The sequence below is a fragment of the Pongo abelii genome, chromosome 11 (assembly GCF_028885655.2).
Source record: "Pongo abelii isolate AG06213 chromosome 11, NHGRI_mPonAbe1-v2.0_pri, whole genome shotgun sequence".
Lineage (NCBI taxonomy): Eukaryota > Metazoa > Chordata > Mammalia > Primates > Hominidae > Pongo > Pongo abelii.
The window spans coordinates 20,823,005-20,845,734 of NC_071996.2; the positions used below are offsets into that span (position 1 = coordinate 20,823,005).

Genomic DNA, 22,730 nt, shown 5'->3' on the forward strand with positions numbered 1-22,730 from the left:
GTGTAGAGCTGGTGGGTGCAGAGCTGGGGAGGGTGGGACAAGCGCTATCAGTGGGAGGCCCACATACTTCCTTTCTGCCCCACAGCCATGCATGAGGCTTCCAAGAAGCTGAATGAGTGTCTGCAGGAGGTATATGAGCCCGATTGGCCTGGCAGGGATGAGGCAAACAAGATCGCAGAGGTGAGTGTGGGACAGGTGGCCCTGCCCTTCTCAGAGGGCCCTCTGGTCTCAGCTCCTGTCCCACTCTGCCGTGCCCTCTGGGACAAGCCTCTCTGGTTCTTGGGCATTCGCGTGCTGTGTGCCCTGGGGCAAGCTGCCCTCCCTCTCTGAGGGCCTTTCTCCTGACACGCCCTCACACTAAGGTGGGTCAGATGGTGGGTCGTGGTCGTCCTTATTTGTATGTTATGGCTCACAACTCACAAAGCCTCCCTGGCTGACCCCAGTCCTCAGTGTATCAGATCCTCACAGTTACCCCAATAGGGCAGGAACTTTTGCCCCCATCTTACAGATGGGGAAACTGAGGCTCTGAGAAGCCACTGAGCTGTGAAGAGATGGGGCTGGGGCTGGTCCCTGCGAGGTGAGCGCTGGGGCGGGTGTGGCCCAGCGCTCCTGGTGGCACTGTCGTGCTCTTGCCTGTCTCAGAACAACGACCTGCTGTGGATGGATTACCACCAGAAGCTGGTGGACCAGGCGCTGCTGACCATGGACACGTACCTGGGCCAGTTCCCCGACATCAAGGTGAGAGGCCCACTTGCAGATCTGCCTTGCTCTGGCCTAGGGGGAACTGGAGAGAGGACAGGGCCTAGGGCATGTGGCTCAGGCCAGGAGGAGGCTGTCCTGGAGGCAGGAAGCGCCTGGCCTGGTGTTTCATCCCTCCGGGGTTGCTCCCTCTGCCGCCAGCCCACCGCCCCCCATTCACCAGACCCGGGCCTTCCTGTCCCTTTGGGTCTCAGGGCTATGGGAGGAAGCCTCACGGCACATATGTGTGTGTGTGTGTGTATGTATGTGTGTGTGTTGCTGCGGAGTGGCTGGCTGTATGATTGTGGAAGGTGTAGAAGGGTGAGTAGGGCCTACGCATGTGTGTGCCTGCAGGTCCCCTGTGTTTACACCATGTGTACTTGGAAGGGTATGTGTGCATGTCACCTGTTGTCTGAGTCTACATGTGTGGGTGTGTTTGTGTGGTTGTGTGCATTCGCAAAGCCTGCTGTCTCTGCTGGGCCTGGGTTGGTGCTAGGAGCTGGCAGTGTCTCTGGTATCCACCGAGGCGAGTGGTCTCCGGTAATGTGCACACGGAAGCCTGGGTTGACCATTGGGTTGGATGAGATCCCCTTGGTGCGCAGGATGGGGGTGTCATGCTTATGCTAGCCTCAGGGGTCCCCAGTGCAGATGCCTCAAGCTCCCTGAGTCTGATGTTGGTGGCTCTGGAGATGAGAAGCCAGGGGCCAGGCCAAGGAAAAGACTTGGCTGACACGTCACCAGCTGGTGGACATGGACACATGGGCTCATGTGCAAGGAAGTGGTTTCACACAGTGGGGCTGGACTGCTGGGAGGGGATGAGCTCTCTGCCACTAGGAGGGTTCCAGCAACAAGGGCTCAAGGGTTCCTGTGGAGCTGGGGTCTCCTGCCTGCCCTGCGGGTCCATCCAGGGTCCACTGCACCTGGAGTCCCAGCAGGGGTGCCAGGCACCGCTCAGCGCCCTCCTCTGTCTGCCCCAGTCACGCATTGCCAAGCGGGGGCGCAAGCTGGTGGACTACGACAGTGCCCGGCACCACTACGAGTCCCTTCAAACCGCCAAAAAGAAGGATGAAGCAAAAATCGCCAAGGTAAAGGCTGGAGGCGGGTCGGGGCAGCGTCTGCAGGGGACCGAGAGAGGGAGGGTGTCTAGGACCCCGAGGGTGGAGCCTTCCTCCTGCCTGGCCCCAGGTGGCTGAGCTGCGGGTGGGGACGATGCTGGGCCCAGGCCGGTGAGTGAGAGGCCCTTGTGGGTGCCTGGGTGAGGTCCACCCTAGGCCCATTCCTGCCCCTCCGTGCCACCCTGGCCCCTCAGCCCCGATCCAGGCCACCTGCCAGCCTGAAAATAGGCCTCCTGGGTTTCCCTGGAACGGCGCCGCCTGCCTGGCGAGCCGGGTGGAATTCGTCACGCGATCCCAGGTGACCTGTCCCTGGCTGGAGCGAGCCAGTAGGTGCACAGCTGGCCCCACTCATCCTGTGGCGAGGGGCTGGGGTGGCCCCGTCCTCCGGGCAGGACCGTGCTTGCTGGGCCCCCTGTGCTGCTAACCACGCTCACCTTTTGCCTCTGCAGTTGGAGTTCACCCCCTTTCCTTACCCCTCGGGCTCCCCCTAATTCCCTCGGCCTCAAGGGCCCATATCTGCTTGGGGTGGCCCCCGCGCGTGGGGCGTGTGGACGTGCATTTAATCTGTGTGTCTCTGTTTCTCTCTCCCCACCTCTCTGGTCTCTCCACCTTCCTTTGCCCTAACCTCCCCACCCCAGCCTGTCTCGCTGCTTGAGAAAGCCGCCCCCCAGTGGTGCCAAGGCAAACTGCAGGCTCATCTCGTAGCTCAGACTAACCTGCTCCGAAATCAGGTGACACTGGCTTCTAACCTTGCACGTGCTGGCGCCTTCCGGTCTGTTGTCCTGTCCTCTCGCCCTGCGCCCTGCGGTGGAATGCAGGGCTGGCATCTGAGCCCGGCTGGGGCAGGGTTTTTCAAAGGCCTCCGCTGGGAGAGCTCTGCTTCAGAGGAGACCTGAAGTCAAATGTAGGGGTCAAAGAACCGGCTGAGGGGCTCTGTGTGACCTGGGTGGGGGCATAGCTATGCCCGCTCCATGGCTGCGTCTGTGGTCATTCCTGGAGACTCCTCTGAATCCTAGTAGTCCAGGAATGCCTTTGAGCCATTTGTCCTCTGTGAGGGCTCCTTTGGGGAGGGAGGCGACATCATCAGGCCCCTGTACTGCCATGCCTGTCCTTCAAGCCTCATGACAACTCTGAGATCATCTTGAATTTACTGAGCAGAGAAAGCTGCTCAGAGAGGCACATCACAGCCTCCTCCCAGGGCCCCAGAGCCGGTTAGGGGCAGGGTTGGGGTTCTCCTGACTGAAACCCCTTCGTCATTTTCCTGGGACTTGTGGTCCCTGTGGTGACTCTGGAGGAGTTACTGGGAGGACCCTCCAGTCTGGCTGGGATGCTGAGACCTGGAGGGGAAGCATGGGTCCTCCGCCTTTGGGGATTCATGGAGGGCAAGTGACCAGCACCACGGTGTTCCTGGGGGGCTTCCTGGAGGAGGCTTTTTAACAAAACTCCTGGGCCATCTCACCATCCTGGCCATAGAGGCTATGGTCTTCTCAGCCCCCTGTCCTCCGAATGGGTTACAGTGTGGCCAGGAACCGCTGGATGCAGTGCCCTGTGAGAGGTGGGTCGTGTGGTTTTCTCTCCAATGAAACTGAGGCACATTTCGGGTCAGTGTACTCACAGCCTGGATGTGGCCCTTCCACATCTTCATATTCCCGAGGGGCCGGCGATAGGGGCCCGGCCCAGGAGGTTGGGTTTCTCTCTGGGCAGCTGCCCCATTTTTTCCAAGCCTCATCTTGATTTCGTCATTTTCATTGAGTGCCTGCGACGTGGAGAGCTCTGGGTGGGCTTGGCATGGCTTGCTGTCCAATTTCTTTTTCTGTTTTTTTTTTTTTTTTTGAACGGGTTTCGCTCCGTTCCCCTGGCTAGAGTGCAGTGGTGTGATCATGACTCACTGCAGCCTTGACTTCCCCAACTCAAGCAATCCTTCTGCCTGAGCCTCCCGAGTAGCTGGGACCACAGGCACGCATCACCGTGCCTGGCTAATCTTTAAGTTTTTTTGTAGAGACTGTGCCTCATTATGTTGCCCAGGCTGGTCTTGAACTCCTGGGGCCGAGCGATCCACCTGCCTTGGCCTCCCAAAGTGCTGGGATTACAGGCATGAGCCACTGCTCCTGGCCTGGCTGTCCAATTTCTCACCTGATCTGCTGCCTGATTTATTTTAGGCCAAGGCTGACTTTGGAGACACTGAGTGTTGACAGCCTCATCCTGAGGTCAGGGTGCCTATGGGGAACCAGGAGCTGGGGGTGATGCCTAGGGGGACTTCAGTAGGCCTGAGACTTCATCTGCCTCTGGAGGTAGAGGAGGAACCAGGGGCTGGAGTGGGTGTGCCCTGCCAGTCAGTTCAGCACTTGGGCTAGAAGGGAATGGGACTACTGACTGAGGGCCGGGGTTTCTGAATAATTTTCCCTGAAACAGGTGAAACATTTTTTTGTGGATGGGAGAACCTCTTAGGAGGCTATGGGGCCTGCCCACTGCTTTTGGGCTTCTGGGACAGGTGTGGTTGGGATTCTGCTGGGAGGGCCTGCCTCCACGCCCACCCTGGGGGAGCAGCGAGAGGGTGAGGCAGGTGATCACATCTTTGGGTGCTGGGCTGTGGGTGTTTCACATTTTGGCCAAACTGGCTGTCCCATTTGGGTCCCATCTTTATTTGAGCACATCCTCCTTGTCCCCACCCCACTTATACCTGGCTGGAGGCTGGAGAGCATTTGGAGTGGCCTGTGGGCAGCTGGCTGGCTGTGAGATGGCACAGCTGGGACTCCAGGGCTGCCCTGCTGGGGAACTTGACTTTGGGGAGACAGTGCATCCTCTCTAGGCTGCACCAGGGGGGCTGGCCGGCTCCATGCAGACCCTGGGCTAGTTCTGAGCTGCTCTCCACACCTGCCTCAGCATCCTGAATGCTGTCCTTGGAACCCCGGGCCCATGTGACTCTGCTCTCCCCCACTGTTAGCTTCAGTGGAGCTGGGGTGGGGGCACTCTCTCCTCACGGCAGACAGCCCTCACCTTACTCCCTGCCCCTTCCACATGCTTCTGAAAGAGCCAGAACATGAGGAATGTCACCCAAAGGGAATACAAGACACGGGTCCTGACTTCCAGGAACTCAAGCAGAACTGTCCCCACTCTTGCTCTCGGCAGCGTTGCTGAGTGGTGAGAGCACGGCTGGGTGCAGATGTGCCCCTAGACAAGCTGCGGTTCTGTCTTCACTGCTGTCCCCACCGTTGCCATGTGGGGAGTTGTGGGGGTGGTGGCTGCATCATCATGGAGAGGGGGTCCTAGTGGGTACAGGAGCCGGGTGGTCCAGGCAGGTTCTTATGGAAAGTGGGACTTCAGACCCACTGTTGGCAGTTGAGGGCGGGGGGTATGTGTGATGGTGCTCAGCTCACAACAGTACCCCTAGGAGTCACTCATTTTATGAGTTCCATAGAACCATGGTTGGCAGCTCCCCTGCCAGGTAATGGGACACCCAGAGGAGTAGGGCAGGGATGGTCCAGCCATAGCCTGGAGAGGGAGGAGGGGCAGTATTCCCCTCCTAGTGTGGGGTGCCCAGGGCCCCTGGATCCAAGAGAGGTGTGCATGTTGGAATAGACATTCTTACCCCCGCCCGGCTCCCCATTCTGCCTTTAAATTTTTAGTAGATTCTGAAAAGTCAGGCAAGGAGCCCACGCCCACTCTAGCGAGTAGCTGGAGGTAACTTGTCAGAAGCCATGGTGGCCCCTCCTCCAGTCCCAACCCAAGTCACTGGGGCTAGGGGCTGACCTAGGCTAGTCCTGGTGCCTGAGGCTGGATGGGACAGCTGGCTTGGGGCAATCGTGTGCTTTGTGGTTAAGTGGCCTTCCGGCCATCTGGCTGCCTTTGCCAGAAGGCGGCCCAGCCCGGGCCCCTACCCTGGCCTGAGAACGTGAGGCTGCTGGCGGGAACTTTCCCTAGGCGGGGCCTGACACGTTCCTGGGCTGTGACTCAGACCCCGAATCCCTGAGTCACTCTCACCGGCAGTGTCTTCCCGCAGTGAGCCAGCAGAGCCCCTTCCCTAGGCGGGCTGGGCACTGGGCGGGGTCTGTGACTCACCTGCGGCCTGCAGTCCCTTCCCCAGCACTCTGTGGCCATGAGATGGGGCCTGAGCGCCACCGCCTGGTGGGTGTGAGCGGCCTGGAGGGCTCAGGGCCTGCCCTGGGGAAGGTGTGGGCCAGGAGTGGTACCAGGCACGGCCCAGCTGCCTGGCTGCCTCCTCCCTGGCCCTGCAGCCTCCTCTAGGGTCCCCCTGACATTCCTAGAGGTGCCTGAGTGGCTGCCTCTGGTCTCCCTCTGGTGGGGACAGGTCCCAGGAGAGGGCTTTGTGGGAAGGACCGTCCCTGGGAGGTGAAGTGAAGGCTGGTGGCTGAGGCTGCCAGGAGCTGGCCCTCAGAAACGGGGAGGGAGCCCTCAGGGGTGGGGGCGATTGGGGGCAGCGACATACGCTGCCCTGAGAGCCAGAAGGCAGCAGCAGGGCTGGCACCCATCCTGAGGAGGTTCATGTGGAAGTGGGCAGGGTCCCCACTTGGCTGGGTCTGGGGTCTGCCTCTGTGCATGTCCTGTGTCCAGCTCGCCAAGCCCCAGGCTTGCCCCTCTTGTTGTGCCCTACTCAACGCTCACTGCCCTCCCGGCCGCGTGGGCCTCTCTTTGGCAATGGCTGCTCAGCCCTCCCTTTCCCAGATGTCCTCAGGGTCCTGGAGGGCTGCAGGGGGAGGTTGCCAGCGTGGGTGTCCACATCCAGTTCAGCCTCTGTCTTGCCCAAAGCCCTGGTCCCAGCGCACTGGCCAGGAGGAGTGGGCAGGAGGTGGGTGGACTGGCCATGAGGCTGGGCTGGCTGGGACACCCAACAGAGAGGAATGACCTGTGCTGCCCCCCAGGCCGAGGAGGAGCTCATCAAAGCCCAGAAGGTGTTTGAGGAGATGAATGTGGATCTGCAGGAGGAGCTGCCGTCCCTGTGGAACAGGTGAGGCCCGGCACGGTGCCCAGCCTGCATGCTGTGGTGCCCAGCCTGCGTGCTGCAGCGTCCAGCCTGAGTGCTGCGGTGCCTGGGCCCTCTCTGGTTTGTGTCTCTGATGAGCATGTATGGTCGCTCGTGGGTGGGTGTTTCTGAGTTGCCGTCCTGACCTGCCTGTTCACCTGGCCCCATTCTTCCGCCCTTCTGTAGCCGCGTAGGTTTCTATGTTAACACGTTCCAGAGCATCGCGGGCCTGGAGGAAAACTTCCACAAGGAGATGAGCAAGGTAGGCCCTGGGGACCCCTCTGAGGGGCCACACCCCACCCTGGCCAAGGGTCAGAGTCAGAGTTGTGGGAGGGGCAGCCTGAGCTCCTCCTTCCTTGCCAGGTTCAGCACACACCGGTGACCACAGGGCTCCCTCCCGGCCCTGTGGAACAGCCCCCTTCAGGAGTGCCTGGGCCCAGGAGGGCAGCAGGGCATGCCGGGGAGGCTTTGAGAGTGTCCTGGGTCCTTGCCTGGGTGACCACCTGAGAAATGTAGAGCAGGCCCTCTCAAACTGTGAATGTGTTCTCTGGCAACCTTGGCCCAGGGCGTGCAGTGTTAGACAATGGTGGCAGTTTCTCAGTTTGTAGGAAAAAAATTACTAGCATTTTCTCAATTTTAATTTTTCTCCCATGTTTTTGAGACATTTAAATAGGCTGTTTCGTCTGCGTGAATCCACTGTGCGACAGGGTCTGGTCTGATTAGTGTACCTTTCTCTGTTGTGTTATTTTCATTTTAACCTATCTGGCAACTAAAACGCAAAGCTGTTGAACTTTGCAGTTGGAGAGACCCAGGGCTGGCACCCCCGCCCCCAGTGGTGGGTCTGACTTTGTCTCTTGGGCCCAGATGGATGAAGTGATGATGGTGGATTCCAGGCCCAGGGTCGGAGGAGGAAAAGCAGCTTGGGGCCTCCCCTGACTCACACTTCTAAGTACGGTTTCCTGCCTTTTAGACTTTCTCTTTCCTTCTTAACTTTTCCTCTTTCCCTTTGAAGATTTGAGACAACTTATGAAAAGTTTAAAAAAATAGAGAAAGGTGTTTTAGAGAAGGAACATTTATATAAAATTAGTCCATAAAAATATATGCCACAGGTCATAGTTGTTTATAAATAGGATGAAAATTCGGCTCTGAGCTCCCTAGTGGCCAAATCAAAGAGAGGAATATTCTCAGTAATGAGTAATGAGAATCACCATGCGTGAGGAATAAACCTCCTCTCGTGCCTGTGCTTTCAGTGAAATATCTGGCAGTTGTAGTGTGGTCTGAAAGCATCTTGGCAAAATGACCTTAACAATTAAGATTAACGGTCTGCCAAAACAAGTTTTAAGAGAAAAATGTAAAAACAGGGCAAGCTCTATGTGGCATTTTAGGATATCCCTATAAGTAGGAGGGGAAAAGATGGCTTCCAGAGACAGCAGGCATTAGTGATGTAGCCCACTTGCCCCGTTTTGTTGCCCCCTTGGTTTTTCCGGGTTTGGTGTGCTGGTTCCTTGCTCTCACAGATGGGGAAAGAGGAGCTTATTCCTGGCAGGGGCTGGGGGTGGTGGGGAGAAGCAGAGGTGTTTGGGGAAGGTGGGGCTGTTTGGTGGCCCTGGAGGCCCCCCACCTCCTCACTGTCTCTCCCGCAGCTCAACCAGAACCTCAACGACGTGCTGGTCAGCCTGGAGAAGCAACACGGGAGCAACACCTTCACGGTCAAGGCCCAGCCCAGGTGCGTGTGGGGAGAGCCCTGGTGCCCCTGACCGTGTGCATGGCAGGGGCAGGGCTTCTTCCTGTGACCCTGTTGGTGACCTTGGTCCCCCATGGGTTTGGCCTTGGGGGGTCTAGGGATCTTCCTGTCTTGGCCTCTCTGTGCTCAGGGAAGCAGGTGAGGGCAGGTCTCTGTCTCAAATGTCCTTGCCCCTCTGGCTGTGTTCATCGAGGAAGGAGCACTCTGGGGAGTCCGCGGGTCCCTGAGCCGGCTGACCCCCTCATTGTGGAGCACGAGCATCCAGGGTTGGGGTGGGCAGCCTGCTCAGCTTTGGGGACTGGGGGGTGTGAACAGGACTGAAAGACTCCCGGGTGTGCAGTCCTCTCAGAGCAGGGAGATAGCACCGCCCTTCCCTCTCCTGCTCCTGGAAAAGCTCATGTCCCTGGATGGCAGCATTCTGCTCACCCGCACGGGCGTCCTCTTCCTGTCCTCAGCCTCAGCCCGTCCGGGAATCCCAGCTGCAAGGAGGTCTCTGTTTCCTGAGGGGAAACCACTAGGGAGGAGGGAAATGCCTTGCTTTCCTGGCTGTGGATCAGAGGAAGCAGCGAGCCTGGGACTTCCCCTCCTTTCTGGCCATGTGTGCACGTGTGTGTGTGAGGGGGACTGTGTGTGACAGGTGTGAGTGTGTGCATACCCACATGCATATCACAGCAGAGCGCAGAGAGCACCGATGGACTCTGTAAAACGGGGCGACTGTCTGCTTCTTGGGGTATTGCCTGGGATGATGAGGGTGTTGGGTGGTGGTGATTTCTCCCTCCTTCCGTGAACATAAAATAGTTGTGGCTGAGAGAGGGGCCGTGGTGGCCTGAGGCTGGGAGCGGGGAAGTTAGGACGGTGGCGTTGTGGCGGCGTGGGGGTAGGGGGGTGGGGGTTGTGGAATAAAGGCCAAAAGGTGAATCCAAGGTCGGGCAGGGAGGCACAGCTGCCTGGCCTGTAGGCACAGGTGGGAACACTGGGATGGGTCAGCAGGGGGTAAGTGGGGCCGTCCTGGCCAGAACCATGGCTCCCCTCAGGAAGGAGATGGGGGGAAGAGAGAGGGGCAGTGGAGGCCCAGGAGTCTCCCTGCCAGCAGAGAGGCCTCTTGTGTACTCTGCGCTCGCCTGGGGGCCTTTTCTGGCACTCAGGGCACACCTGGAGCTCCTGGGGACTGGGACCATGGGCAGGCTGACTCTCCACTGCCCCGAGCCTCCTGCCCCTCACCAGGTCCTGTTAGCATCACCCCGGGCACCTGGCCACAGCAGGGGCCAGCCAGGGCACCCCGGGATAGCAGGCCCAGGCCCTCTGCAAGGCCTCTGGCACTTAGGAGAGGCTTTTGCCCCTTTGTCCTCTGAGCAGAAGGGTTGGCAAAGAGGGAAGGGGACAGGCCAGTTCTGCACCTGGCCTTTCTCCAGAATGAAGGCCTCCACCTCCCGTCCGTCCCCACAGAAAGAAAAGTAAACTGTTTTCGCGGCTGCGCAGAAAGAAGAACAGGTACTGGCAGTGAGTGCTGCGGAGGGGCGCAGAGGCCCGCGCCCTGGCCGGCCCTGTGCATGCGCCTTGCGCCCTGCTCCCAGGCGCCACTAACCCATAATCTGGCTCTGTGTGCAGTGCTGCCCGGCAGGGCTGTCGTGTGTGTGTTGGGTGGGAAGGCGGAGGCGGCGCGGGACGGGCAGGCCTCTGAGCAGCTGGCTGGATTTAGCACGTTCCTCTGGGCGCCCCACACTTGTCTAGCCCTGGTGGTGCCCGGGCCACCAGCGCTCTTAGCAATGGAGGATGTGGCTGGGAAGGAGGCCTGGGGAGGGCCAGGGAGGTGACACTGCAGCACGGTGGGGTTTTTTGTTTTTTAAACAATTCTATGTGTATACTATATACTTATACTGATACATATTCTTTAAGGAGAATACATTCCCATAAAACACAAATTCCAGAAGGAAAGATGGTGTCAGCGACATCTCTTACACTGTTCCACTGTTTGCCCTCAGGTGACTCGGTCACTGGTTCCTGCTGGATGCTTCTAGATCTGCACTGTCCGGCACAGGAGCCAGTTACCCCATGGGGCTATTGAGCACTTGAAACTGGCCAGTGTGACCGGGCAGCGGAACTTTTCATTTGAATTACACGTAAATTTCATTGCTTTGAGTTTGCATTGCCGCCTGTGGCTAGTGGCAACCGTATTGGGCAGCACTTTTCTAGGCGTCTCTGTGCAGCTTCTGGTAGAGAATTTTCTCCCTGCACCTCCGCCCCTGTGCCTGGGGTGTACAGCATCACACCACCTCCGCCTTGGGTTCTGGCACTGAACACCATGGCTCAGGACCTGTCCCCTCCATTGCCAGCTGCCCACTCCTCTGTGATGAGGACGCCTCTCTTAGTTTGTCCAGGCCCTGCTTGCGGCCTCCAGCGGCCGAGAGGACAGGAGAGCCAAGGTCTGGAGACGTGTACCAGGGTGCTATGATGGACAGGCAGGGAGGGCAGACGGCTGGGGAGCAGCCCCCAGAACAGAGGGGCTCATGCGGTGGTATGTGGTGTGGGAGACTCACTGTGCCTCTAGGATGTCTGGCTTTCTCCTGCTGTGGATCTTGGGCTGTCAGCATGGGCCCTGGTGGACCCCATGGAGCCTGTGGGGTGGTTGGTCTGGCCTCTGTGACAGATGGTTCCAAGGGACCTGCCTGCACTCCTGGGGACCATAGACCTCCAGCCTGGAGTCCTGCCTTGTGCTGTTCCTGTTTCTGAGGCAGGCTCCCCACTTCCAGCCCCCCAGGCCCAGGTCCCTTGGCTCCCCCCACCCTCCTGCTCTCTCTCACATACACACACACAGTTTCACACCTCCATATGCACACATCTCTTCACACAGACGTCAATACATTTGCCCCTCCGTCTCCTGTGCCTGGGCCCCCCAACACTGGGCTCCCTTTCTTGTCCTGCCCCCACAGTGACAACGCGCCTGCAAAAGGGAACAAGAGCCCTTCGCCTCCAGATGGCTCCCCTGCCGCCACCCCCGAGATCAGAGTCAACCACGAGCCAGAGCTGGCCGGCGGGGCCACGCCCGGGGCCACCCTCCCCAAGTCCCCATCTCAGGTAGGAGTGATGTCTTGGTAGCAGGTCCCCAGCCCTCCCTCCTTCTCCTCCGGCTTTGCTGTTGTCCCCCATCGTCCCACTCCTCTGTCCCCTTTCTGGCCTGGGCAGCTGTGGACCCGATGCTTTGCCCAGTGGGGGTTGGGCCTGGACCTGGGTCTCCTTCCCCGCACCCAGCCTGGTGTGCTTCCGGGAGGCATCTGTGACTGCTCGCTCCTCCCCAGCCCCCACCCCCACTGCAGCACCCTCCCCTTCCCTCTCCCTGGTCTTTTGTCTGCTTGACTCTTTCTCTATCTTCTTTTCCTCCCTAGCAGAGGCTCTGGGCCCTCAGCCCACAGAGCATCCAGATCTCCGGAGTGGGCTGCCTGTCCCTCTTCCTGGCCTCTCTCTTAAAGGGGCCTGAGGGAGGAGCCCAGCCAGGTGGCCATGCAGGACCTTTAAAGGGATAGAGAGAGGAAGGGCTCAGAGGAGAGTGAGGGGTGGCTAAGGGGGCAGGTCCTGGGCTTCCGGACTGTCCCTGTCTCCACCCCACCTTCCCCCAGCGGGCCCTCCAGGCGTCTGCAGGGCCCTAGGTGCTGGCCGGCCAGGAGGGGGTGTTCTTATAGCTGGGGCTCCTGCAGCTCCCCATTTTCTGCTGCCACCCTGCTCTGCTGCTGACTAGGATAGCAGGGCTAAGGACATGGTGGGAGCCTGTCCCGAACAGCACTTCCCCTGGCCTGGACTTGGTGCCAGTGCCTTCTGTGTTTTCGTTCACTGAGTCCCCACAACCCCCCTGTGAAGCAGGCGCTGTCATCAGCTGATGCATGAGGAAGCCCAGCCTCATGGGTGTGTGACCTGCCTGAGGTCCCCCACCTGGTGGGCAGGGGTGTGGCCTCTGCCCCATCCTGGTGCCACGCTGGCTTCCTCTGGGATACACTCGTCTGAGCTGGGCTCCCTGTGGGCAGCCCTGTGCCCTGGGAGGTGGAGAGAGGGGCCTGCGGGAAGGGAGAGGTGGGCCGGGGGAGGCTGGGGCCCGGCTGTCTCTCAACAACTGTTTCCTTCCCCAGTCTTCTCACCAGGCCAGTGGGAGCCAGACCCTCCCACAGTTGGCCAGTGGGCAGCCTGGGGCCTCTCTCTCTTCTTCGCTCTCCTCCCTCCTCTCCCCTCACCTCTCTATCTCTTCTCTCTCCACACAGCATTTCTGGACCGCCTGCCTCAGTGTCCTTCTCGGGGGTGGCCTGGGGTCTTGGTGTCTATGTTGGGGGGCTGGGAGGGCAGTGACTCTTCATTTGCTGCGTCCTGCTCAGTGGCCTGGGTGGGGCTGTGGGCTGAGGTGTGACTAACCGTGGCTTTGTCTCTGTCTGTCTCCCCCAAACCCCGCGCTCTGCTGTGCCTTCCCGCGCGGCCCCTCACCCGCCGCTGACCCACAGCTCCGGAAAGGCCCACCAGTCCCTCCGCCTCCCAAACACACCCCGTCCAAGGAAGTCAAGCAGGAGCAGATCCTCAGCCTGTTTGAGGACACGTTTGTCCCTGAGATCAGCGTGACCACCCCCTCCCAGGTCAGCCGCGGCCGCCGCGGCCCAGCTCTCCTCTCTTCCTGCCCTCTCAGGGCGTGCATGGCCTTCATCCTCTATGCTTCTGTCTCAAGAGCCAGGAATCTGGCCAGAGAGAGTGTCAGTGTCCCTCTCTCACCCTTCCTTCCATCATCCTCCATCATCCTCCTCACCTCATCATCCTCCTCACCCATCTCTGAGCATGTACTAAGGCCAGATGCAGGGCCACAGAGGGGAAAGGTGCCGCCCCTCCCGGCGCAGCAGTCACGTCAGCAGCGCCCTCGCGGCGCAGTGGGTGCTATGGCAGAGGGGATCAGGGAGTGTGGAGGACCTGTGGCCGTCAGGGAAGGCTTCCAGGGGCAGGGAGAGTTGGAAGGTCCTGGAATGGCTGAAGCACCTGGACTTCAGCTCCCATAGCTACTGTCAGCCACTCGAGGGTGGGGGCAGTGGCCAGGCTGCAGGGCAGAGCTGCTGTGTGCACACTCCCTAAGAGGCGTGGAATGCCCAGATACAGCAGGGAGCCACCCAGGGTGGCTTGGGTCTCTCCCGACGGGCCCTTGGCTCAGCAAGGAGCCACGCAGAGGGTCTTGGGTCTCTCCCAGTGGGCTCTTGGCTCAGCTGTGGAGGTGCCTCTGAGGAGCCCGGCCCACAGCCCCACATCTCACGTCCTTCATGGTGGAGGTTGGGCTGGAGTACCTGTGCTGGAATCGCGTCTTGCCAGTGCTGGAGTGGGCTGATGTGTTGTCAGATTTGCCCAGAGGTGGCCGGCCTTCCCTGCACTCTCCGAGAGCTGACTGCCTTCTCAAGTCCAGCCCTCCAGGCCTCAGCCTCCCTCCTGTGGGTGAGCCAGGACCCTTCCCACACGGAGCCTCGCCTGTAGGGAAGGCTGTCCAGTCCAGGCTGTGGTGGCCTCCAGCAAACCCCTTCGCACAGCTCAGATGCCTAGTGGGGATAGGTCGGAGGGTGTGTGTGGGGAGTGGCCGCTGGGAACTGCGAACAGTGGTTGCTGCTAGGAAGGGTTGGGGATGGTGGGCCTCAAGCCCCTATGCAAAGACTAGAGCTAGAATTAAGGAACTTTAGATAGGAGGCTGCAGGTGTCTGGGTGGGTGATGCCCTAGTTCAGGGGCCTGGCAGCCGCGGGATCCCCTCTCTGTGGGATAGTGGCAGAGGGTGATGTAGGAAGAGCAGTGTGGGGCTGGGGCTGAGGACCTCCGGGGCTGCTTGCTGCTGGCCTCCCTGGCTCGAGCGTGCCTCCGCCCTGGGGATGCCCAGTGTGTGCGCAGGCGAGGGAGACGGGATGGCATGGACACTGGCAAATACTGAGCGGAGAATGGTGCCAGCCACTTCCTATACCCCATTGTTTGGTTTTCAACCACCCTCTGGGAGGGCATCATGCCCCCATTTAACAGGTGAGGAAAGGAACCTAGGGCCTATGCCGTGGGCCCACGCCAGAACAAGGTGTGCCAGGCCAGGAGGTGGCCCAGAGACCACCCGCACCCAGGCTCTGAGTGCGCCTGTCCCTCCATACCATACCTGCCTCCCTGGCCACTGCATGTGCCATCTCCAGGCAACTGGTCTTCCCGGTCTGGTCTAGGGTGGGGGAGCCATGACCTTTGGGTGGGGCATGGGGCAGGGGTGGGCTTGCCCTTGTCTATGACACTGGTGCCCACGGGCTTCCTGGCTGTGGGATGGTGAGTAGCCTATGTCCCTGTATGGAGGGAGAGTCCCGGGCCTGCATGGCGAGGTGCCACCTGCCGGGGCAGGGTAGCGAAGGGATGGTCAGCTCTCTGGCGGATGACCCTCCCCTTTGCACACGACGGGTATTGCTGCCTGGGTTGGCTGACTTCTCTGAGACGGGAGGGAGGGGTGTTGCTGGGGCAGGGTGGGGGCCACTGGGGAGAGATGCTGGCCGCCCGCTGGTGGGAGGCACCTCGAGGCTGTGCACGGGTGTCCTCAGGGCTCCTTCTTCAGAAACGGCCGGTTATGGGGCAGAGCAGTGACCTCCCTGCCCTAGGTTCCCCAGACAGGGCTGGACCTAAAGGAAAGTCAGCTGCTGCTGGGATGGACCCAGGGCAGGACTTGGGGCCTAGGGCCCCTGGTTCCAGGAAGTGAGTCCACTTGGCCTGAGCTGTCTGACACCTCGGCTTGGCCATGTGGATTGCTCCACGCCTTGTCCCCTGAGCTGCAGGACAGCTGGGTGCTTTTAGGACTGACGGCCTTGGGTCTCTCTCAATGGGCCCTCGGCTCAGCTATGGAGGTGCCTCTGGGGAGCCTGGCCCACAGCCCCAGGTCTCACATCCTTCATGGTGGAGGCCTGGTGGGAGGGCGCCCCTGTCAGTGCCCTGTGCCTGTCAAGAGCGTGTAGAGCCGGGAAGCTGCTGGCCTGGGCTGCGGGGCTGGGGTTCTTCCAGCACTGCCTGAGGGCCCCGGAGGGGAGCATGCCGGCCACGTCCCTCTCCTTTTAAACTTGGGCAAAGTTCTCTCTGGCCCCCAGAGGGAAGCCCCAGGTACAAGATGGAGACTGCAGCTGAGCCAGTCCCTGCTCCTCGGAAGTCAGCTTGTGCCCTGGGCATGGGTGCTGTCCCATGGCTCACTGGAGTCATTGTCCCCACCCGTGCTGGGGGCTCTAAGGAAGCCCCTTCCTCCCATGCTAGTCTGGCCCAGCTTATGGGGAGGCTTGTCACAGTATGGCCAGGGCCACCATGTCCCATCCCTGGGGCCATGCTTGTCACATGCCTATTCCTGGGCTCACTGGAAGGAGATCTTGGCGGGGGGCTGCTGGGAGGGGTCAAGGGCCTGCAGTTTTAACCCAGGTGCCCCAGGTGGTTCTGAAGCCCCCGAATGTTGAAGACCCCCACTTTGAAGCTTGGCCTCTTGGGCTTTGTGGGCTGGCTCCACCCTTTCCTCCATCCCTGGAGCTGACTGCTGGTGGTGTCGCCAGAGAGTGACCTGCCTGTCTGGGGTTGAGGAAAAGCCAGTGTGAAGTCTCTCCCTTTGGAACTTTCCCAGTCGGGAGCACTGAGGGTGGCTGTGGCGTGGTGTTACTCTTGTCACTGGGGGGTAGCGAGATCAGCAGAACTCTTGGGGCAGGGAGCGGAGAGGAGGTGCGGGCATCGGGGTGGGGGGGCCTGTCAGTCTGTGGATGGAGGCGGGAGAGAGCTGGGGCCTGGCGCTGGCCCTGTGGGGTGGTGGCCATGGGCTGGCCTATGACTGGGAGTTTGAGGCGGGCACTGGGGTTGTCCTCCTGGCGTGGGCGGGAGCCTGTGCCGGGGCGCGTGGCTTTGGGCAGTGCTCCCATGTGTGAGGTGGATGAGCTGGTGCCTGGGCTGTGTGCCAGCGTGTGTGCGTGTATGTGTGCTTGTTCTGTGCATGCGTGTTGTGTGTGTGTGTGTGTCCACGCGTGTGCCTGTGCCTGCAGTGTCTGCCTGGGGTGAGGGCTCCCAGCTTAACACTAACTGCTTCCTCCTCTGCTGCTGCTGCCAAGTTTGAGGCCCCGGGCCCTTTCTCGGAGCAGGCCAGTCTGCTGGACCTGGACTTTGACCCCCTCCCGCCCGTGACGAGCCCTGTGAAGGCACCCACGCCCTCCGGTCAGGTTGGTTATGCCCACCACTGCCCATGGGCCCACCAGCTTCCAGGTGCCCAACCCTGGGCTCATGTTGCCTATTGGCCACGTGACCCCAGCTAGGCCTGGGTCACTGCCCTTCCCCTGGCACCTCAGCCTTCAGCCCTCATCACCTCCTGGTTGTAGGGCAGGAAGCAGCCCCTGATCAGCTGGGAGAACTCTCAGTAGGGAGTCACTGAACACTTCCCGGCAACTTTGTGCTCATCTTGCATCCTGGCCTGGGGTCTTGAAGCTCCCTGAGAGGTATCAGGAGCTCAGCCACCTGCAAACCTTGGAGTCTAGCTGGCTCTGAGCCACTCCTGTGCCTGCTGGGCTGGACGCCCCGCTGCTGGGGCGAGCGGGGGTAGGGTCCCTGGGGACTGCTTGCCGCCCTGTCTCTAACCTCTGTGCTAACTGTCCTTCTCACCCTCACTGCTGCGCTCAGTCAATTCCATGGGACCTCTGGGAGGTAAGCTGCACGTCTGCTCTTTGTCCAGCCCCTGGGGGAGCCACTCTTCCATATGTGTCCAGGTCCACATGCCTTGGCCTCCTCCTAGCCTGTTCACAGGTGCATGCACCCCCCACACACACCCCACACGCAGGACACACAGGCACGTGCTCACGCATAGGGAGCTGGTGAGGCCACCCGCCTCCAGCCATTCTGCTGCTTCTCCCTCTGGCAGGCCCTTGGAAAAGGGGATCCTCAGCTTAGCTTGAGACAGGGGTCCCCTGAGATCTGGTCCTGTTTTCACAGCCTGTGAGTATTTGCCTCCAGACAGAAGTGGGCCGGTCACCCAGGATGGACGAGTGTCCTCAGGGTGTGGGGCAGGAGGGCCTCAGGGTAGAAGGTTCTTGCCTTCTCTGAGCTTTTTGGCAGTGGGGAGCTGTTTGGGAGGAAGGGGAGAGGGGAGGAATGGATGGTTTGAGAGAGTCAGGGAAGACAGGTTGTGGCTGAGTGCCTTCTGAGAGCAGGGCCTGCAGGCAGGTGCAAGGACATCTCACACAGGACCGTGTCACTGTCACCTGATAGCTCAGGACACAGAGGCTCAGGGAAGGCTCAGTACTTGCCCAAGAACTGGTTATGGTAGAGCCAGAATTCCAACAGGGTCTCCTGGGCTCTGTCCCTGAGACCCCCTGATACAGGCAGAGATGCTGGGAGGGGCAGGCGGGTGTGCAGGTGCCCTTGGGGCACGCGCTGGCAGCCCAGGCTCCTGGGAGCTCTGGAGGCTCCACAGCAGGATTTCCCTCTGGAGGAAGCCAGAAAAAGCCAGCCTGGTGTGAGCTGGTAGGGCCATTCTGACAAGTGGATTTCGGTAGGTGCTGAGCTTGGGCAACACAGTCACACCTGCCTGTCCCTTTGACAGTGGTAGGAGAGAGGATGTGGGAGGCGGATGGCTGGCCGGGCTCTGCTGGTACCCACCCTGCCCCCACCAACCCCAGCTGCTGGTGACATTTTCTCTTGTCTTTTGATCCTGCCCATTGCCTTTCCACCCCGGCCTCCCCGCCCCCTCCCTGTTCTCTCCTCGTGGCCTGTTACCAGCCCACAGAGAGTCCAGCCGGCAGCCTGCCTTCCGGGGAGCCCAGCGCTGCCGAGGGCACCTTTGCTGTGTCCTGGCCCAGCCAGACGGCCGAGCCGGGGCCTGCCCAAGTAAGTGCCCACCTCCAGCACCTGTCTGGTTTGTCCCCAGTCTCTGGGGGTGCAGCATGGAAGGAGAGCCCCGAGGAGGGGTTGCAGGAGGGACCAGGCCACCATGGATGTGAGGGTGAGGACAGGGTCCTGAGCTAGGCTGCCCCAGCACGGGCTTGTCACCAAGGCTGCCAGGGGTGAGTGAGCGCAGCTGGGCGCATCAGCCCCTCCTGCTCGCCCACCCCAGCCCAGCCTCCCAGCCCAGCCTCCCAGCGCAGCCTCCCAGCCCAGCCTCCCAGCGCAGGAGGAGCATTTAGAGCACCTACTGGTTTATGCCAGGCACTTTCCAGAATCTTCTCATTTAATCTTCATCGTCACTTTGCCAGCCAGACACTTCCTCCTTTTACAGATGAGGAGATGGGGCCTAGGAGGGTTGAGTAACTTGGTTCCAGCACTCAGAAGTGGCCAAGTCTGAGTGTCGGCCCAGGTCAGCCCAGCTCTGGGGTTCCTGCAGGGCCTGCCATGGTGCCCGTGCTGTGGTGCCCGTGCTGTGCCACACCCTTCTTGGATTTGGGCTGTGCACAGGCTGCACAGCACTGCCTGCGCTGGGTTGTGCTCAGGCTGGGACAGTTGTGTGTTGCTGTCCCCTGCCATGGACTATCTATAAGTTCAGCAAGAACCTGCCACCTGCCGGGTCAAGCAGGGTGGGCGGGCGGTGGCTGTGGCTGGGTGAGGTCTTGGTGCTGAGAGGGCAGGGCCTGTGAGGCGGGGTTGGGGGTGGCACTCTGGGGCTTGCACTGGGCTTTTTCACAGCATGTCACTCACATCCCTGGGCCTGCCAGCGCCTACTCTTCAGCTGCTTCCCAGGCCCAGGGCCCAGCCTGTCCAGCAGAGGCTCCCTGGATTCTTCGAGGCACTGGGCAGTTCTAGACCCTGCTGCCAGCCAGGCGATGCCCCCAGCCCTGTCGCTTGGGTGCTGCCCTCCTGTGGCCTGTTTCCTGTGTCCCGGTTGTGTCCTGTCCTGTGTCTGACCCCAAGCCGGCATTTATGTTGCAGCCAGCAGAGGCCTCGGAGGTGGCGGGTGGGACCCAACCTGCGGCTGGAGCCCAGGATCCAGGGGAGACGGCGGCAAGTGAAGCAGCCTCCGTAAGACAGCAGGGACAAAGCCCTGCCTTTTCCTCCCTGCCGCCCGCCTGCCTGCCCGGGGCTCCCCTGTGGCCCCTGCTGGTGCTGGTCCAGGCCTGGCTCCTGTTGAGGAAGCTGGAGGCGGGCCGGTCTGGCACCAGGCGCAAACACTTTTATCCCCTCCCCGCCCCTCTTCTCCTCGGTGGCCCTGGCTGTCCCTGGACCACCTCCCTGCTCAGCTGACCCGTACCTCTGCCACCAGAGCTCTCTTCCTGCTGTCGTGGTGGAGACCTTCCCAGCAACTGTGAATGGCACCGTGGAGGGCGGCAGTGGGGCCGGGCGCTTGGACCTGCCCCCAGGTTTCATGTTCAAGGTGAGCCCACAGCCTCTGACTGCTGCAGTCCCTCGGTGCCCTGGTGGGCAGATGAGAACCCTGAGCCTCAGGAGGCTCTGTGGTTTGCCCAAAGTCGTGCAGGTGCTACTAGGTCACTCCCAGCCGGCAAGGTGGCATCTGAGCCCCACACTGTCCTGCTGCTTTTGAGCACTCCTGGTCTCCATATTGCCACCTGCACCTCCCACACGCGAGGCCTGTGCTCTGTGCAGGGCTGGAGGTGGGACAGAAGGTCTGACTTGCCATCCGCATCCTCTGCAGGTACAGGCCCAGCACGACTACACGGCCACCGACACAGACGAGCTGCAGCTCAAGGCTGGTGACGTGGTGCTGGTGATCCCCTTCCAGAACCCTGAAGAGCAGGTGAGGGCTGGGTGGGGCCGCCAGAGTGCAGGGGGACCACAGGCATCCTGGCTGCTGCTGGCACCGCCGTGGCGGGGACAGGCCAGCAGGGGGCAGCAGAGGCCAGCGAGCACCAGGGCTCCTGTGCCAACTGCTCCTCCCCCGCCTCCACGTCTGGCTTTTTCCTCTCTCCCTTCCTCTCCTCTCCCTTTCCTTGGCCCGTCTTCTGTTAGGCCTCTCTCTCTTCCTGTCCCCATACCCTCTTCTTCCTGTAGCCTCTGCTTCTCCCCACATCCCCCTTTGCTCAGGCGCTCTCAGCTCTGCCTCTGTCTCTCCCCTCCTCTTCTCCTGGCGGCTGTGCCTGAGGCCTGCCTCCCTCCTGGGACAAGATGCTTGACCCCTCCTGCCGTCAAGATGCTTGACCTGTGGTCAAGATGCTTGACCACAAGGTGCCTACCCTGCAGCCGGCCGGAGCACTGGTTGGGCTCATGAAGCCCCGTGTGCCGTCCCTCGAGGCGGGCCCTGCCCTGTGCACGCAGGGCCCTGGGCTTCCCAGCTGTGTCCCCAGCTGAGGCTCACCCACGATGCCTTCCAGACCCTTCTCCTGGTGTGGCTTCGTGTTAGTCTCCTGGAAGTGAGGGCTCCTGTTGAGCCTGGGCGGGTGCTAAGTGTGTCCCTCCTAGGTCTGGGACCCTCCTGGATCTGGGTCAGTTGCCCCTCCCAGGGGGCCGTGGACTCTTGGCAGGAGCCTCCCTGCTGTGTAGAGCCAGCTTTGCTTGTGGGGGGTCGGTGGTGCCACGTGGGCATCTGGCTCCTTCCACGGCTGAGCCCCTGAGCACCTCGGGCTGTGCACAGAGGGCCTGGCCGGCTTCTTCCTGCTTCCAGAGAACATGTTTAGCCATCAACGCATCTGTATGAATGGGTTATCAGAGCGGCTGAGGGTGACAGTGGGTCTGCCTGGGTCTTGGATGAGGCGGACCCTACTGGGAGTTCTGGGCTGGGATGTAGGGGTACCAGGTACTTACTGAGGTTCGGGGCAGGAGGCCCGAGTGATGAGGACCTCCTGGGCCTGGCACTGATTCGGCCCTTTCTCCTAAGCCCCAAGATCTTCACGGACCTCCTAGTGGGCCAGCCCTGGCTGGGTAGGATTTCAAGCAGACTCCTGCCCAGAGCCCACAGTGAGAATTGCCCTGGGGCTGCTGGAAGGGGCTCAGATAGGGCATGAGTAGGGTCTGTGACCAGGCTGACAAGGACACAGAGGGAAATAACAAAGACCCAGGTAGGCCCCAGGCACAGCCCAGCGGCAGGGGCAGCCTCAGCCCAGCCACTGGCAGGAGTGGATGGCCATGCAGCTCCCCGTGACCCACCTGGGGCCAGGGGCCTGTCAGCACCCCCAGAGAAGGCCTTAAGGGGGTCAGGATTGAAGCAAAGGGCAAGTCGAAGTTGGAAGGACTGGTGGGATGGCCCCAAGTCCCTCTAGAACTTGTAACTTGTCACTCCCAGAACTTTCTGGGGTTGTTTGAGAAGCCTGGAAGCCTGGAAGGGCTGATGTGCTCTGCATGCACATCATGCATGCAGTGGGCCTCACCAGAACCAGCCACGAAATGTTAGATCCACCTGCAGACGACAGGCTGGCTCCTGTGGTGCCTGTGGGCAGGAGCCTCAGCCAGCAGCATCAGGAAGTGCTGCCTGGAGGAGGTGTTCTCAAGGTGGGCTTGGCAGGCTGAGGGGCCAAGAACAGCAGGAGGAGGGGCCGTCTTCCCAGCAGGTTGGAGTGGGATGCGTGCCCTGTGGCGTCGAGCCCCTTGCTCATTCCTGTGCGACCCGGTGCTCTGCCTCTCAGGATGAAGGCTGGCTCATGGGCGTGAAGGAGAGCGACTGGAACCAGCACAAGGAGCTGGAGAAGTGCCGCGGCGTCTTCCCTGAGAACTTCACTGAGAGGGTCCCATGACGGCGGGGCCCAGGCAGCCTCCGGGCGTGTGAAGAACACCTCCTCCCGAAAAATGTGTGGTTCTTTTTTTTGTTTTGTTTTCGTTTTTAATCTTTTGAAGAGCAAAGGGAAATCAAGAGGAGACTCCCAGGCATAGGGGCGTTCTCCCAAAGATTAGGTCGTTTTCCAAAGAGCCGCGTCCTGGCAAGTCCGGCGGAATTCACCAGTGTTCCTGAAGCTGCTGTGTCCCCTAGTTGAGTTCCTGGCGCCCCTGCCCATGCCCGCATGTGTGCCTGGCCGCAGGGCGGGGCTGGGGGCTGCCGAGCCACCATGCTTGCCTGAAGCTTCGGCCGCGCCACCCGGGCAAGGGTCCTCTTTTCCTGGCAGCTGCTGTGGGTGGGGCCCAGATACCAGCCTAGCCTGGCTCTGCCCCGCAGACGGTCTGTGTGCTGTTTGAAAATAAATCTTAGTGTTCAAAACAAAATGAAACCAAAAAAAAAAATGATAAAAAACTCTCAGAAAACGTGTGTGT

General features: G+C 60.7%; 1 protein-coding gene across 12 annotated transcripts in view; it reads left to right on the top strand.

Moving 5' to 3' along the window:
• BIN1 (bridging integrator 1) overlaps positions 1 to 22,721 on the top strand; it is a 60,246-nt gene extending 37,525 nt beyond the window's left edge. The window contains exons 4-19 of one of the 12 annotated variants that reach the window (XM_054549147.2): positions 86 to 180; positions 643 to 738; positions 1,716 to 1,823; positions 2,492 to 2,584; positions 6,734 to 6,819; positions 7,021 to 7,096; positions 8,478 to 8,560; positions 11,509 to 11,653; positions 13,060 to 13,188; positions 16,667 to 16,774; positions 17,229 to 17,252; positions 18,324 to 18,431; positions 19,467 to 19,556; positions 19,798 to 19,908; positions 20,188 to 20,289; positions 22,112 to 22,721. In XM_054549147.2, the coding sequence (XP_054405122.2) occupies positions 86 to 180; positions 643 to 738; positions 1,716 to 1,823; positions 2,492 to 2,584; positions 6,734 to 6,819; positions 7,021 to 7,096; positions 8,478 to 8,560; positions 11,509 to 11,653; positions 13,060 to 13,188; positions 16,667 to 16,774; positions 17,229 to 17,252; positions 18,324 to 18,431; positions 19,467 to 19,556; positions 19,798 to 19,908; positions 20,188 to 20,289; positions 22,112 to 22,219 (1,562 nt within the window). In that variant the 3' untranslated portion in view covers positions 22,220 to 22,721. The remainder of the gene's footprint in view (positions 1 to 85; positions 181 to 642; positions 739 to 1,715; positions 1,824 to 2,491; positions 2,585 to 6,733; positions 6,820 to 7,020; positions 7,097 to 8,477; positions 8,561 to 11,508; positions 11,654 to 13,059; positions 13,189 to 16,666; positions 16,775 to 17,228; positions 17,253 to 18,323; positions 18,432 to 19,466; positions 19,557 to 19,797; positions 19,909 to 20,187; positions 20,290 to 22,111) is intronic. The other 11 variants (XM_054549149.2, XM_054549148.2, XM_063712710.1 and 8 more) reach the window with 11 other exon arrangements.
• The last annotated feature ends 9 nt before the right edge of the window (positions 22,722 to 22,730 follow it).